The 15347-nt window shown below is 36.9% G+C and overlaps 1 protein-coding gene across 1 annotated transcript in view; it reads right to left on the bottom strand.

Annotated features, from left to right (window-relative positions):
- The window catches only part of Adamtsl1 (ADAMTS like 1), a 628790-nt gene that overhangs the window by 176359 nt on the left and 437084 nt on the right, over positions 1 to 15347 (bottom strand). The window contains exons 10-11 of the mRNA XM_090329363.1: positions 13942 to 14080; positions 279 to 329 (exon numbers count right to left, since the gene is read on the bottom strand). Coding sequence (XP_090185489.1) covers positions 279 to 329; positions 13942 to 14080 — 190 coding nt within the window. The remainder of the gene's footprint in view (positions 1 to 278; positions 330 to 13941; positions 14081 to 15347) is intronic.

Genomic DNA, 15347 nt, shown 5'->3' with positions numbered 1-15347 from the left:
CCCACACACTACATCCAATCAGAGTGAATTACTATGTCTGCTCCAATGTGATAGGATCCTATCTTGAAATGGCTTTTGAATGACAAGCTTACAGGATGAGCAGGCCAATATATTCAAAAGCAGAACTTAGGAGGAATGTAAAAAAAAATCTACCATCTACCATCTGACTGTTAAAGAAAAACACAAAATATCTATATATGCTTATATAAATATATATTTACAAAAGCATCAGAAGACTGGTTTGCTACTTCTAACATCAGCATGATTGAGTTACGTACCGAGGAAGGGGGTGGTAGAGGTCATAAGGCATGATCTGCTTGTATCCGTCACTGTTAGGAACAATAATGCCAACCCTCTGAGTAGAAGGTACACACAATAAAATAAACACTAAATGATTACATCATACAGAATCTTACACAATGCAAAACATTAATAAATCATCTTTAAAAAGCAACGCTAAAACAGTTTGTTATCTTTATGCTAACATAAGCTCATGATGGGGCTAGTTCTTTGCAACAACACCGTTTACTATAATTAATTCTCTGATCCAAGTAGGAAATACCAGTGTAGAAGGAGGTGGCAAGAAAACTTGGCACCTAATTATTAACTATGACACAATAAGCTTGTAAATGTTCTTTAATCACTCCAATTGTACATCCTATGAGGTCATTCTCATCATCATCATTATTATTGTTACTTCCAGATGCTCACTGAGCGATTACACTGTCTCATTTCTGATGAAAGAGAAAGCTGTTGAAACAGGAGTGTATGGACTGTTGAACTAACAATATTAGGGAACATGCATTAGCTAATAAGTTTCTTCTTCTGTCAGTCTTCTCAAGATTTTACTAATGTCTGGAAATTAGCCACTTACATGTTTTATGAAGGGAGAACTAAACAACCAAATTAGAAACAGCAAATCCCTACTAAAATAAGGTTAGGAGAACTTTTCATAAATACGAAAGGACCTTTCAGTCTATAAAATGTTGGTCAGGCACTGGTGGCTCATGCCTGTAATCCTAGACACTGAGGAGGCTGAGATCTAAGGATTGTAGTTCGAAGCCTGTCTGGGCAGGAAAGCCTGTGAGATTCTTATTTCCAATTAATCACAGAAAAAAAATGGGAAACAGTGCTATGGCTCAAAGCTCACCGTGGTAGAGCACCTGTCTTGAGCAAAAGGAGCGCAGGGACGGGACCAAGACTGAGTTTAAAAAAAGTTATGCAGTGTTAACTGCCTTATGGTGGTGGTGTGATTGTTGTAGTGGTTGCTGGTATCTAATGACTGTGAGGCTTAGAGACAGCAGAGGCCAAAAGTCATCAGGGCTGCATGTACTCGTAGCTAAAGGATGGACTCCAAATGACATAAGCTGTGGGGGAGAGCCTGGAGGTCTTTAGGACTCCAATAAGCTACACTTCACTGATTTCAACCAAAGCCTCTGATCGGTAAGACAGTGTTCTTGCTGAAGCCAGATCCCCTGACATGATTCATAGGATCTGAATAAGAGGGTGAATACAGCCAAGCCTTCTTCAAAGGTGGGAAATGAAGAGAGTTCAGATCCAAGTGGCATGGTAGGGATTAGCAGAGCAGGCTCATTTTGCAACTGATCAGTGATTGGATGCCCCTCCTTTGAACACAGGAGCCCATGCATTCTAGGTAGGCTCCATCATAGGATTGGTGGATCAATATTTAGGTATATATTCATATATACCTATATAGTTATATACGTATACATTCATATACTTATGTAGTTATATCTATATTCAGTATGTGTATGCTCATAGTTAAGTCAGTTAAAAGTTTCACTTTCACCCATCTTCTGATATAAAATGATATAGTACATTCTTTTTATATGATAAGCATACCTAAGTGTTTGGATAGAGAAAGTAAGCTAGGCATACTGAGAATCAGAAAGATAAGGAAAAACTTGGACTAAAAATCATGAAAGACTAGGCACAGTGGCTCATGCCTGTAATCCTAGCTACTCAGGAGGCTGAGATCTTAGGATCATGGTTCAAAGCCAGCTTGGGCACTGAAGTCCATGAGACTCTTGTCTCCAATTAGCCACCAGAAAGTCCCTGTGACTCAAGGGGTAGGGCAGCAGAAGAGCTCGGGACAATGCCCACACCTAGAGTTTGAGTCCCACAACTGATGCCCCCCCCCCAAAAAAAGTCATGAGCGATTAGAAGGAAAGAGAGAATGATAGAGAAGCCTGCAAAGGTTTCTAAGAAATTACCTAAATGTAAGCAGATCATAAGAAAATCTAGATTTGTTTCATAGAAAATGGAAAACAAAGTGATGAAGACAGATATCTGGGGCAAAGGGGATTATTAGAATATTAACTAGTTTATTTTACAGATCATATTATCGATGCTTATTTGTACAACTGAATATTTAGTGTTATTTGCAGGATAAAATTTTCATAGTGCATTGTGTACGTGTGTACTTGCACACTGCTCTATGTGTACTATCATTGCTTAGTAATGGTCATGAAACGGATCCTGTCTTTGGGCATGCTCAAAATCCCACTGATGGAATGAATATTCCATTAAACTTTTGTTCTTGTTTTAGAAGTTAACTGTTCTATTTTTTCTACCTTCTGGTAAGTGACAAACTGGATGAAAGCCTAATCCTGCATTTTGTTAGAATCATGTGATTTCTTTCTAACAATTTGTACATATCGTAATTAAAGGACTTTTCTTTCCAAAAGGTCTATATTTTAAAACATGCCAAGAGCCTGATTTTCTTCTAATAGCTTATTTGTACTGTTATCTAATAGTAGTTAAGAAATAAATCAAATTGACTTTGAAGCCCTATTTTACCTGCTCCTAGTATCTTCATTCATGATTATATCTATTTCTCAGTGCAGAAATGCATACCATTGCTTGCTCTTCTGAAAAAAATTTATGACTATAATTTGTCATCTTCAATATTGTAATGAACTATTGCAGAACTCTGTCAACTGATTTATCAGCTGATGATATTTAAAATGGAGACAGTAACACTGAAGGCAACAAGTTGGAGCAAAGAAAGGGAATTAAAGAGGGAGTACATAGAATTCAAGAGGTTGGGCTTTGCTTTGGACTGGTTTAGAAATTATGTTTTTGTTTGAATGAGACACTTTAAACCTGGACTCAGCAAAACTATAGCTATATTTGTCTTTCTATGGCCTGGGTCACTGTGAAGACTCATAAAATGACTCTGTGGCACCTGTAAAAACAGAAAGACATCAACACAATGGTGCTCTGTCCAGTCCTACTACTGCATACTCGTGTGCACAGGGTCTGCTCACTACTGTAGCTCATGCAACAGCCTTGGTCTCTGGCGTCCCTTTGCTGAATGGAAGGCAATATTACTTAAGCTTAATTTCCTACTGCTTACCTTTAAGACACATTGCTCTTTCTTGGCAAAGTGCACACCATCACAAATAACAAATAAAGACCCAATTTAGGAACTTATAGAAAATTTCTTCATGCTTGGGTGTTTACTTAGGTGCGTGTGTGTGTGTGTGTGTGTTTGTGTTGTGTGTGTGTGTGTGTCTGCGTATGTGGAAAACTATCATTTACAATGATTACAATGAAAGATCTAAGGAACAGTTGATTGAAGGAAGAGGGTTAAACCTACTAATTTTCAATAGCCTTAATGCTCCTGATCATTCATGTGCCTTTCACAGTGTGCAGTCACATGACTCTCCCTAAAAATTCCTATCATGAGGAGTTGTGTTGGCAAGAAGCAAACATCTAGATGAGAAAGGGAGCATGACCAAGGAATGTGGTGTAGGAAAAGTGCCCTTTCATTCTTCAAAGCACACACCTATCTGAACTGTCTGATGACAGAAGAATGGTTTGATATCAAGACAGCTGTATACAATGAAGTATTATGCAGAAGAACAGAATCACAAAGTGTTTCGATAATTTTTAGTGGCATTTAATATATGTAGATATTATAGCAATTGAAGATTACGTGCAAAATAGAATGCACAATATACAATCTACAATATTAAATTTGTGTGCTCTTATGTGACATATACAATAATGTCCATGTATTTGTATGTATCTGGGTGCATTGCATATCCATGTATACACATGTGTATATACACGCATATCGGTACTCTCATGCATATAGGAAAAAAACATGTCACAAAAGTGATTAGTGTTTGCATTGTATTTTTAAAAATTTTCCTCACTTTAAAATAATGTATCACCTTTCTTAATGTATCACAATCTCAGACATTATTTTGTAAGGATGAAAACCTCAAATTTGATTATAAAAAGGGTAGGCAGAAACATTTTGAGCTATGAAGCTCATACTAAGAAATCAGTCCATCAGCACAAATCCCATGTGTCAATGAAAGATCACTGGGGCATGGTACAGAAATGGTCTAGGATATTACATTAGCACAATATGCCTGACTTAAAAAAATCAGACCCCATTCAGGCTACACAGTTATGTAATTCGCACACATACACACACACACACACACACACACACACACACCATTGCGAGAAATCTCTTAACAGAAAAATCCTAATGCAACAAATTACAAAGGTCTCTAGTTTAGAGAATTCTTTTTTTTAAAAAATTATCATGGACATGAGCCATCAGTACCCTGTCAGGGAATCTCCCATGACCTCTTGCCTCTTTTCTGGGGCTGCAGATTCTCAATCTTGACATCCTGGCAACAGCATGTGCTCTGGGCTTTTCTAGATCAGTGTGTCCCAGACAATTAGTTATCTTCCCCCAAACTCTTCTGTGACTACCACCTCTAATTAGGATACTGTCTCTCTTCATACAGTTGGACATTTTTGCTTTCTTTCTTTCCTGTGGTCCCATAGACTCTTACTTCTTCCAGCTAATTCTTTTCAGCAATGCCCTGAGTGTTTCCATACCTATACTTATACGTTGTTTTTAATACCTGTATGCATCCCTTAACATCTCTATCTGGAGTAGTTGACTTTTTCCTTCCAGTCTACTCACTGCTCTAGTAGTAATCAACATTGTGTTTCCCAACTCAAATATTGCAAAATGGTTGTGTATTCCCCATTGAAATTACTTAGTCAAATACTGCATTTACAAGTCTTATTTTATTTTCTCTCCAAAGGTCTAGCCAGAACTTTCCTTGCTCCTTCTCCCAAACACTCTTAACACTAAGTCTTCTCATCACTCTAATGACGTACTAACTTCAAACTATTCACAGTTTTCTTTCATTAATTTAACAACATGGGACAGAATTCAAAATGATTATTGTATCTCTCAGGGCAGTGCCCTGCTTGTGGGCAATTAATGCTTAGAATGACATCATGCCATTTGTGTGGACATGCAGGCAAGCAATACAACTAAGTTAAAACATGACAAAAAGGCAAAATATTTAAAAGTAATTAGAAAAGGAGGGAAAGACTCCCAAATTGTCATTTCCTATGTATGTATTCAGCCCATTTCCCATTTTTTGCTAGATCTGCCATCTTTGAGAAAGGGTAGTTTATTTGGAGAATGTTTTGGCAGTGAGCCAGAGTCATTGACTGACATGAGGCAGAGAAGGGACCAAGTAAGGGCAACTATTCTGCTATCCTGCTTCGTTTCACTTTTTATCTTTGCGTTGGGTAGCTCCCTAAAGTTACTACGAAAGCTTTCTAAAATTCTCCTCCTCTTCCACAATGAATGCCTTTCAGATATCTTGCAGTTTTGCAACTCACTTTATATAGGACTGGTGCCCAGATTCTAACTGACTTCTGCTTCAAAGCACAGAACCCCACACAGGCTAGGTACTAAGCTTTAACACAAGAATGAAATTGTGGGTGAGAGAGGATTCTAAGCTCAGACAATGAGCCCATCTTCTCTAGACAGTTTCAGTGGAATAGAAAGAATTTTCTTCCTCAGCAACATTTCAGAATGTAACAGAAGAGAACTAATGAGCTGTTGAAAGAAATCAAATGAAACATGTTGCTTTCCTCAAGAGTGGTAGAGCACCAAAGATGATCACACAATGAGAAGAGGACCGCAGGAGAAGCTGAGAGATGTCAACAGTCTTCTTGCTATTTTCTAATCTTGCATAACTTACATCTTGACTTTCGCTTTGGTAGTCTGGAAAGTCCAAGTATTGGATGAAGTTAGAAATTATAAGATAAAATGAGACTGGAAGTCTGGAAACTCATGTCTCTGGAACCTAACATACCCAGGTAAGACAACTTCACTTTCCTAGTACTGATAAACTCTTGGACTCTAGTGTACTAGAGAGGTCAGAGATCTTTGGCCCATAGTTTGCAGGGGCACTGCACTAAGGTCTTGAATACTTTTACATGAACATGTTTCATCTACTTGAAACATAATGAGGCTCCCTAACATGGGACTTTTTTTTCCCATATCCTAGAGTTTATTTCATTTAGTCTCATTCTATAGGACCTCATGTACATAGGTTTTGAGTTATTGTAATCCTCTGTTAGGAGAGTCCTGGATGTGTACTAATTATTAAAAATGAGGGAAACCATTGAACCTATGTGCCTTTGGATCTGGCTTACTTCAATTAAGATGATTTTTTCCAATTCTTTCCATTTCCTTACAAATGAAATGATCTCATTCTTTCTGATGGCAGCATAGAATTCCATTGTGTGTAAATACCACATCTTGTTGATCCAATCACCTATTGAAGGGCATCTGAATTGGATCCCTATCTTAGCAATGGAAAAATAATGCTGCAATGAACATCATTGTGAACATGGGACTTTTTAAAAGTCCCTAATATGGGACTTTTTAAAAGAAACTCTTTCTATATTGAGTGATTTGGACATTTGTTTTTTTACTAAATATTGTTAGTATTTATGTGTACATATGAAAGAGGGCTACTTAACCTGGATATGTAGTTAATTCAAATATAAACAGATTGTGTGCTTATTACAGGGGTCTGTGATGCATTTGAGGCAGACTTCAACAGGTTGCTGAGGACAGCATACAGAGTAAGAGTCACTGAGGGTCACAGGATAGCTTGTGACTGGTCCCCTGTGATTCTGTAGTGTATGAGATGCTATTATACTATAAACTCTTTTACTCAACCCAACAATAGGATATTTAACTTCTCTGACCTTCAGTTTTGTCATTTATAAGATGTTGATGACAACATCTTTCATACTAACTTCTTAGAGATTATAAAACTAAAATTAAATGATGTATGTGAAATCATTTTATGAACTTCAAATATATGTGAAATATTGGACAACTCATTTTTCCCATTTGGGTTTTGTTTTAATAGTGGCCATTGAACTTTGTTGGGTGTTGAGCAATCTACAGGTATTGTTTCTCTGACTCCTTCCCAGGTACTCCCTGACAGCAACATTCTATTCATCCGGCAGATAGTAAAACTCAGTTCTAGAGAGGTTAAGTAAAGAAATTACTTACTAAGTAAAATCACTTAGCCATGAACTCATAGACTGAGGTTAGAAACAAGGATAATGACAATACCTATTCTATAAACTCATTAAAAGGGTTCTACAAATAATCCTTTTTAAAGTTTTAAACTATGTTAAAAAGGCCTTATCTTGTTACTAGTAATGAACTTGGTAGAAGAATTACCCTGCTAAGTGACTTAGGGCTGATTATGTGATTGTCAGATAATACATGATATGGCTGTAAGTTCCGGCAAATAAAACATACTTGGGTCAGGCTTCACTATCTAATTATACATAAGGCACAAAAGGGGAATCGGATTTTATGTTGCTGTTTTACTTGCTTATATATCAGCTTGTCAAAATGGTATAGTTAGAAAAGATTGATTGAAAAATACAGATATTTTTCTGTATCACTTAACTACTATAATAAAACTAGAGGTTATATGTGCTCCATGGTTAAGAAAATCTTTCATTACTTCATAATTGCTAACCAAGTAAACCATTCTCTAGTCCATACATGAAGTCTTCCTTCTTGCAGACACATGTGGCAAAAGTCCCATCTGAGTGGAACAGCAGTCTCTCAGCTGGTCAAGTAGGATTTAGGTGCTGGTAAACTGAGACTGCAGGAACTACCATTTTAATTTCTCATGATCATTTCTGTTTTTAAAAAAAATTCTAAAAAGTGTGATTTACTTTCCAGATGCTGTTTTCCTAGAATTTATGTGTTTGGTTATATCAACAATCAATAGAGAAGCACCCTTCTGGACTTCAGAGAATTTTCAAGTTCCATCATTTCCTTTCATGGAGGAGAAAGCTGATTTCTTGAATGTTTGATTTTCTCTGAGGCACTATTGACATAATGATCATAACCATCATCTTAGTCAGAATAGTGGAGTAACCAACATTTATTGTGTGCTTATCATGTGTCAGGCACTGTGCTAAGCTCTTTAAATGTATTACACTACTTATTTCTCATGACAACTTTATGAGCTAAGTACTGTTATTATCCTTACTTCACAGGATGAAGAAGAGAAAAGAAACTAAGTCTTAGAATAAGTAGCTTGTCAAAGGCTATTCAACTAGTTAAGTAGCACAGCCAGGGTCTCAAACCTGTTTATTTCATTCTAAAGTTTCTACTTCTAACTACCAGGCTCTGGTAGTTAGTGGCTTAGCATGTCAGCCTGAGAGCCCAGGGGTTTAAATGTCACTCACTGCTTCTACTACAACTTCCAATGCAGTATATTCCTTCACAGTTACATTAGGATTTGGTGCTGAGACTTGTTCTTCACAAGTTGGACTCTAGCCAGGGATGAATTATGCAATTTACTGTCAGACTAAATTGAGTTTGACTAAAAAAAAAATCTGTTTGATCACCCCAAACTGCTGTTTGGGGCATACAAGTTTGGGCATTTGCTCAGGACAATTGCTTGGAATTCCTTGCGGGAAGGGGAGCAATGTGGATGCAGTACGAGTGAAGAACAGATTTGTTCACTTATGATTGTGACGGTGATAGTAGGATGAATGAGAGCTTGTCTAACTGTTGCTGATTGAAGCCCCCTCATTACTACCTTGGAGGGAAAACTGAAGGTCTGTGCCAAACCAATGTGCAAAGGTGGTTCTCTGATCTTCTCTCTGGGTCTTACACCATCCTTTCGCCCCCCCCACCACAACAACCTTTTTCTCACCCATCTCTCAGACTAAGACATCATAAGGCTAAATGTTTTATGTTTTATGTCTGAAGCTACCTTGAAAATGTAAGGTGCTTAGTAGCTGAAGTAAACTGGTATGTTTTCATTTTTTGGAACCATAGGCAAACACTTGCAGGCTTTCTGGCCACATGACGGATTTGACCTTTACATCCAAGCAACAAAAATGGCATGAGCTGCTGTGTAGATTTCTAAAATGCTTCCCTTTTTTGTAAGATAATTACTACATGGTAGGCATAGGTGAGGATTTTTATATTTGAGAAGATCTCAAAGGTTGTAGTTAGTTACATGGGGAAAAAGTTCACAATACTGTCCTAAAAGTACAAAGCACACAAGTAAATCTGCAGTAGATCCGGAATGCTCAGGAGGGGTTGTCTCTGTACTTTTGGGACTACCCAAGTTGAGATGATCACCAAATATACAAAACATATGGTCATATAATGATGTCATCACTCTCAGCTGCCAATGAAAAACAGTATTCATTTTAGCTAAAAGTCACTAAATCTTTATACCTCATTTTCTCTTTACTTCCTTAGCCTTAGCGCTGCCTCCCTTTTTGACACTACTTTTGGCAAGGAAACTAGGCATTTTATCACTTTGTAAAAATGATTTCATAAATGACACTAACAGAAAACAATAAAGTTTTCCTGGGAGCAAAGCATCGGGAAGTCTGAGGTTCAATCCTTGGTTTTACAGGGCAATGGTCTGAAATTCTTCCCTCGGCAAAACCTCAAGTTACTGCAGATCATGGATGGTCAGGCCTACTTGGAGAAGAGTTGAAAGAAAGAACGCTAAATTACTGTTACAGGTATTGACTTTATAGAGCATGATCTCATCCCTGCTATGATCTATGGACAAGAATGGAACGAAACACAGCGAACACAGTGACAGTATTTATCTGGGCACAGTAGGGATTATTAGTGAGTTTTGTTTGTGCGTGTGTGTGTGTGTGTGTGTGTGTGTGTGTGTGTGTGTTTTGGTTCTAGAGCTTGAACTCTGCCTGGGTGCTGTCTCTGAGCATTTGTGCTCTGGGCTAGTTCTTCTATCACTTGAGCTAAAGCTCCACTTCTGGCTGTTGGGTGGTTAATTGGAGAGAAGAGTCTCATGGGCTTTTCTGCCCAGGCTGGTTTCGAACCTCAATCCCCAAATATCAGACTGCTTAGTAACTAGGATTATGGGCATGAGCCCCTGGAGCCCACCTCCTTTATAGTCTTTGAACCTACCAAGGTTTCTAGGTGAACATTCAATATCTCAGAAAAGAGAATGGGATCTTGGGAAGGGTCTCTTCAGGTTCAAGAATCTATCACTATTGAACCAATCTATACTTACTGAAAGCAGGAGATGTTACTATTGTTAAGAAAGAGAAGCAAATGAGAGAAAGAAAGAAAAGAGCAATGACAACAACAACAAAAAAGAAGAGCAAATCAAAGTAGGATAGACTTCCTGGGGTGGGACATGCCACACCACTGGTAAGTTAGGCCTACCTAAAAACTGTATTGATTTGGGAGAATTCCCAAACATTGCACATTAATTGAGGGAGTTTGTGAATTTCTTGCAACTGAAATAATGACTTATATTTACAAGCAATGAGATGGAAGTTGGAAGGATAAAGGCACAAAAATAAGCAAAGATTTCGTAATGCTTTAGTTACCGAAAGGCTTTTGATATAAACTTGATAACACTGAGAGTGAGATAGGTTTGGATAAATCACTCAGATGTACAGGTTTTAATTATCAGAAAGCAAAATAATGATAATAATGAAGGTATTGTGGGAAAATAAAAAATAGGTATCAGGAATTATGGTGGTAATACCTATATTTTAGTTCAGCTTTCTTGTTTCGATATTTGGCAATAAGAAAATTCTTACCATCCCAGAGAAATTTGCTAATAAGAACAATTTTTATACTTCCTGTTATGATCTTAAGATACTTATTTTTTCAATTAAACAAAAAATGAGAGAACTTGGTGAGAGCTGCATTTATTTTGCTAGTGTGTTCTTTTTGCAGTGATGACCATTTTGCACTTTATCTTCAATTTGTTAAGATTAGTTGTTTAACATGCTTGACTATACCATTTATAAATTCTTTAAATGCTTTAAAATAGGTGAAATAAAACTTCATCAAATTCTATGGAACAACAGGTTCTCAGGGCACAATTTGAAAGCCAATCCTGTAATACAACCATCTTTTCATCTCTCTTGTGTTGATGAAAAACAGAAGGCCTTGAAGGACAAAGTAATAATACCAAGGTTGCTGAAGTATTTGGTGCCATTTTTGCTATTCATGATACTCTTCAACTTGAAATGGAATGAACATGGTATTTAAATGGAATTTTGTCTCTCCGTATTATAATAGGCCCAACCCCTTGCATGTACAGATTAAACAAATACTCTAATGGCTGGATATAATAAACCATGGTTGTTTCTTGAAGACAGAATTTCATTATGGAGGTGGCTTAGGGCCTGTTACTGCCTCACCTACCAAGGGTAGCAATTACAAGCATATACTCTTTTTCCCTGCTAGCAGGTTTTTGAAATTTAAAAAGATGTGACTCTATACTAAAAAGGTCTATGTTTTCACCTTTGAGAATTTCTAACCTGGGGTACAGAAATGTTTGTTATTGTATCAGTCTTGATTTTGCTACTAGACCATTAAAGCTGTAATTAAAGATTTGATTCTGCTGTCTGATGGGAGAAGAGACCTAGAGTTTCTTCTGTCTACATTTCTCAGATTTTTTCTTCTCATTTTCTTTTTGAACTCAGGGACTGCTTGTACCAGGTACAAAAAAGAGCTCATTTTCAAAACAATTCCTGAATTGCCTTTACCTCTGAGCACTATGTCTCTATTTCCTAAGGCAGCTTTCCTTTAAGTCTCTCTTATTGGTAAGTCTTAATTTTTACAGCTTTGTCTAATTACTTCTTCAATAAAAAGCTACATTCTGACATTTGCCTCCAACTTCTTTTTTCTTTTTCGTTTTCTCACTTTTCTTTCTTTCTTCTTTTTTTAATAAAATAGCCACCTGTCCTAACATTTATACATGTGCTGTATTAGATGTTTTAAAATAACATAGGATATAGAAAAAGCATAAATTTCTCAGACAGATTTCTTTTCACAGAGTCTTTTGCTTTTGGATAATAAGATATGAGCCAAAAATGCCACTCCCACAGAGAAGAATGGGTAAAAATCAGAGGCCAGAAACAATGAGTAAAATTTTCTGAATATAAGATTTTTCTTCAGTTTATTTTAAAAATGTACTTTTAGTTCCTGTCTCCTAGAGCCATTTATTCAATGAAGTATTTTTTCCCAGAAGAGAAAAGATGTATGGAATTATGGAGAATGAATCCTTCATTTCACCTAGACATTCACTTATATGTTTTCATGAGAATGTAAGACTTTCTAAGTCTTCCTGTAGTTGAAGTGGCCCATCTAAATTGATATAAACATGCTTGTTTCACATTGTCTTTCTGTTACAGATATTGACAAGAGTTTACTAATAGATTAATTCTAATTGTTTTCATGGCTAAGAATATTTCAAAAGCTAAATCATTTTAAAATACATCAAGAAAAATTGAAAACTTTATTTAATTTTGATTTCCTATTCAGCTTTTAATATCTAATACGCTAACATAGGATGAAGCAAAATTTCACATCCACTAGAATTTACAGCTATAAATTATCTATTATTTCGTCTTCCTTTAAAGAATTCACTTTTATGAGATAGGTTCATGGGACCTAAACATTAGTTAAAAATAGCAATTTCACATCACATGTAGAACTTAGAATTCATGAAGATAAAGTTGAAAGAGTACAAGAATATAGACTTCAAAAACTAACAGAGGAAAGATAAACTAAAAGAGCATTTCTTAAAACACCAACACAGAATAATTTATATCCACATATTCTCATGTAAGATTTGAACCCTTCAGATTGGTTTTTATAAAACTAGGATTCTCTGGTTTAACAAATAAAGGAACATTGAAGAGTTTTTCAGAAATCTAAGGAATTTTAAATAAAGATTCTTTGCTTTTCGGTCTTCAACCATTGCCTACTTTTGTAGAGGAAGGTTTTCCTTGTAGTCGTCTGATAAGTTAAATTGTTAAGAAGCACTAGCAAGTATTGCAACAGTGCAAGGGCCAGTGTTACATCCACAGAACAATTATTCACTTGGATGTCCTTTAATACCCTCATCTAAGATACTTCAATTGTCAGGCTGATTTCCCCTCCTGCCAATCATCTGAGGGCCAATGACGATTTCCAAAGAGCAAACAACGCTGTGTGAAAGTATTCAGTGTTTCAACATTGGAAGCTCCTAATTAAAAAGACATTAAAAAATTCATCATGGAAAAAAGTCCTGCATTCTATTTCACAAAGGCCAATTTTGTTCAAAAATCTAACTGTGTAAATCTGGCTCCAACTCTATTACTAATTGGCACGGATCCATTAGGCTAGAATGAATCCGCTATCACCTTGAAATAGGGTCTGTGCTGCCCATGTGTCTCACCAGAGACAGGGAATAACGGGAATAATACTGAGAACATTATGTCAGAAATTGGTTCAGAACATGAAGTTCTTCACTGGCCCGACCTTGATAAGAAGAGGACCAAGAAATCAGAATGTAAAGAAATCAGAAGAGACCATGGCTATAAGGAAGGGAGGTGATTTCACAAAAGTAAGGCTTCTAGACCTGAGATAGCATCACGAAGTCATGAGACCCAGAACCATGGATACTAGACACATGTAATTAGGGACAGACACTAGACAGCAATACTTAGGATTTATTTTCCATTGTAATTCACTTGAACTTCACACTTGGAATATGATTTCCATTTGTGATAAACAAAGCAGTACATATGACTAACCTGGCTGGGCAAGGATCCAAGTTGCACTCCTGAAGCTTGGGTTTGGGCTTGATATTCTCTGGGTAATAGTGACAGTACTGGTCAGCAACCACACGGTTGCTCCGAAGATCGTAACACTCAGCCGATGTCAGCTGGTAACCTGCAAATATCAAACCAACCAGGCAAGTTTTAGAGCCATGCCAATGCGATATATTTCTTTTAGGATTTTTTTGGCCATCTTATATTAATGGAAATAATGCCCCAATGCCCCTATCATTTCCAGGGCGAGGGAAAAGATGTAGTTGGAAGGCTCATTAAGTTTTGCAGGCCTCAAATACTCTATTTTTCTCAAGTAATCTAGTCCTAATAGTGAACTTGTATCACAGGGATTGAATTATGTAAGGACAGAGGGAGATGATGAGCCTGTAGTAAGAATCAATCTGTTTCTCTTGTATAATACAAAAATAGAACACAGAAGTCTAGAAGTCCACATCCAAAAGAAGCCATTAGTATTTTTTTTTTGTCAGTTGTGGAGCTTGAACCCTGAGCCTAGGTTCTGTCCCTGAGCTCTTCAGCTCAAAGCTAGTGCTCTACCACTTGAGCCACCATGCCACTTCTGGTTTTCTGACCATTTAATTGAACATAAAAGTCTCATGAACTTTCATGCCTGGGCTGGTTTTGAACCATGATCCTAAGATCTCAGCCTCCTAAGTAGCTAGGATGACAAGCATGAGCTACAGGCTCCCCATCTCAGTATTGTTTTGTCAATGGCCTTTTTAGCAACTGATACTGGGAGGATTAAATTGTCAAATGGGTAAGTTAATTAAGTACAATATACAAAGGAGCCATGTTTTCCCTTGTATGTAAAAGTTACATTTAGCTTATAAACTTGTAAGTACGCTGAGTAGTACATAAGTATAAATAAACATATTAGCTAAAACATGTTAGATTCAAGATAGAACGCAAACAGTGTAATTTCCTGAGACAGGCAAAGTCAAAATTCTACCCTAGGAAAGTGATACTTCAAAGCAGTGGAGTGGGCTCAAGGGGAAGGGGCAGACAAATGAAGAGGAGAAGGTGGGTGAATGCAGTCAAGAATTCAATGTAAGGGGGGTGGGGGGGGAGGGTAATGGGACCAAGACATGTGGAAGGGTATCGATGTATGTGAATTAATGCACCTTCTATCTGGCAAATATCATGTTACCCTTTTATTAAATACAATAAAAAAAGAACATAAAAAAAAAAGAATTCAATGTATAGCCTAAACTATTAAGAGGAGTGAGGTTGGGTAGGGGAGAGATGAGTGAGCATGTTGAAAGAGGTGACATTGATGAAGATGCATTGCATTCATAAACTGTTTCGTCTAATGGCAACTCCTTTGTACAACTACTTGAAGATAATAAAAATTCAGTGATAACAACAATAAC

This window comes from Megascapheus bottae, chromosome 3 (genome assembly GCF_031878675.1).
Source record: "Megascapheus bottae isolate mThoBot1 chromosome 3, mThoBot2.hap1, whole genome shotgun sequence".
Lineage (NCBI taxonomy): Eukaryota > Metazoa > Chordata > Mammalia > Rodentia > Geomyidae > Megascapheus > Megascapheus bottae.
This window is presented reverse-complemented; position numbering and strand designations above follow the sequence as displayed.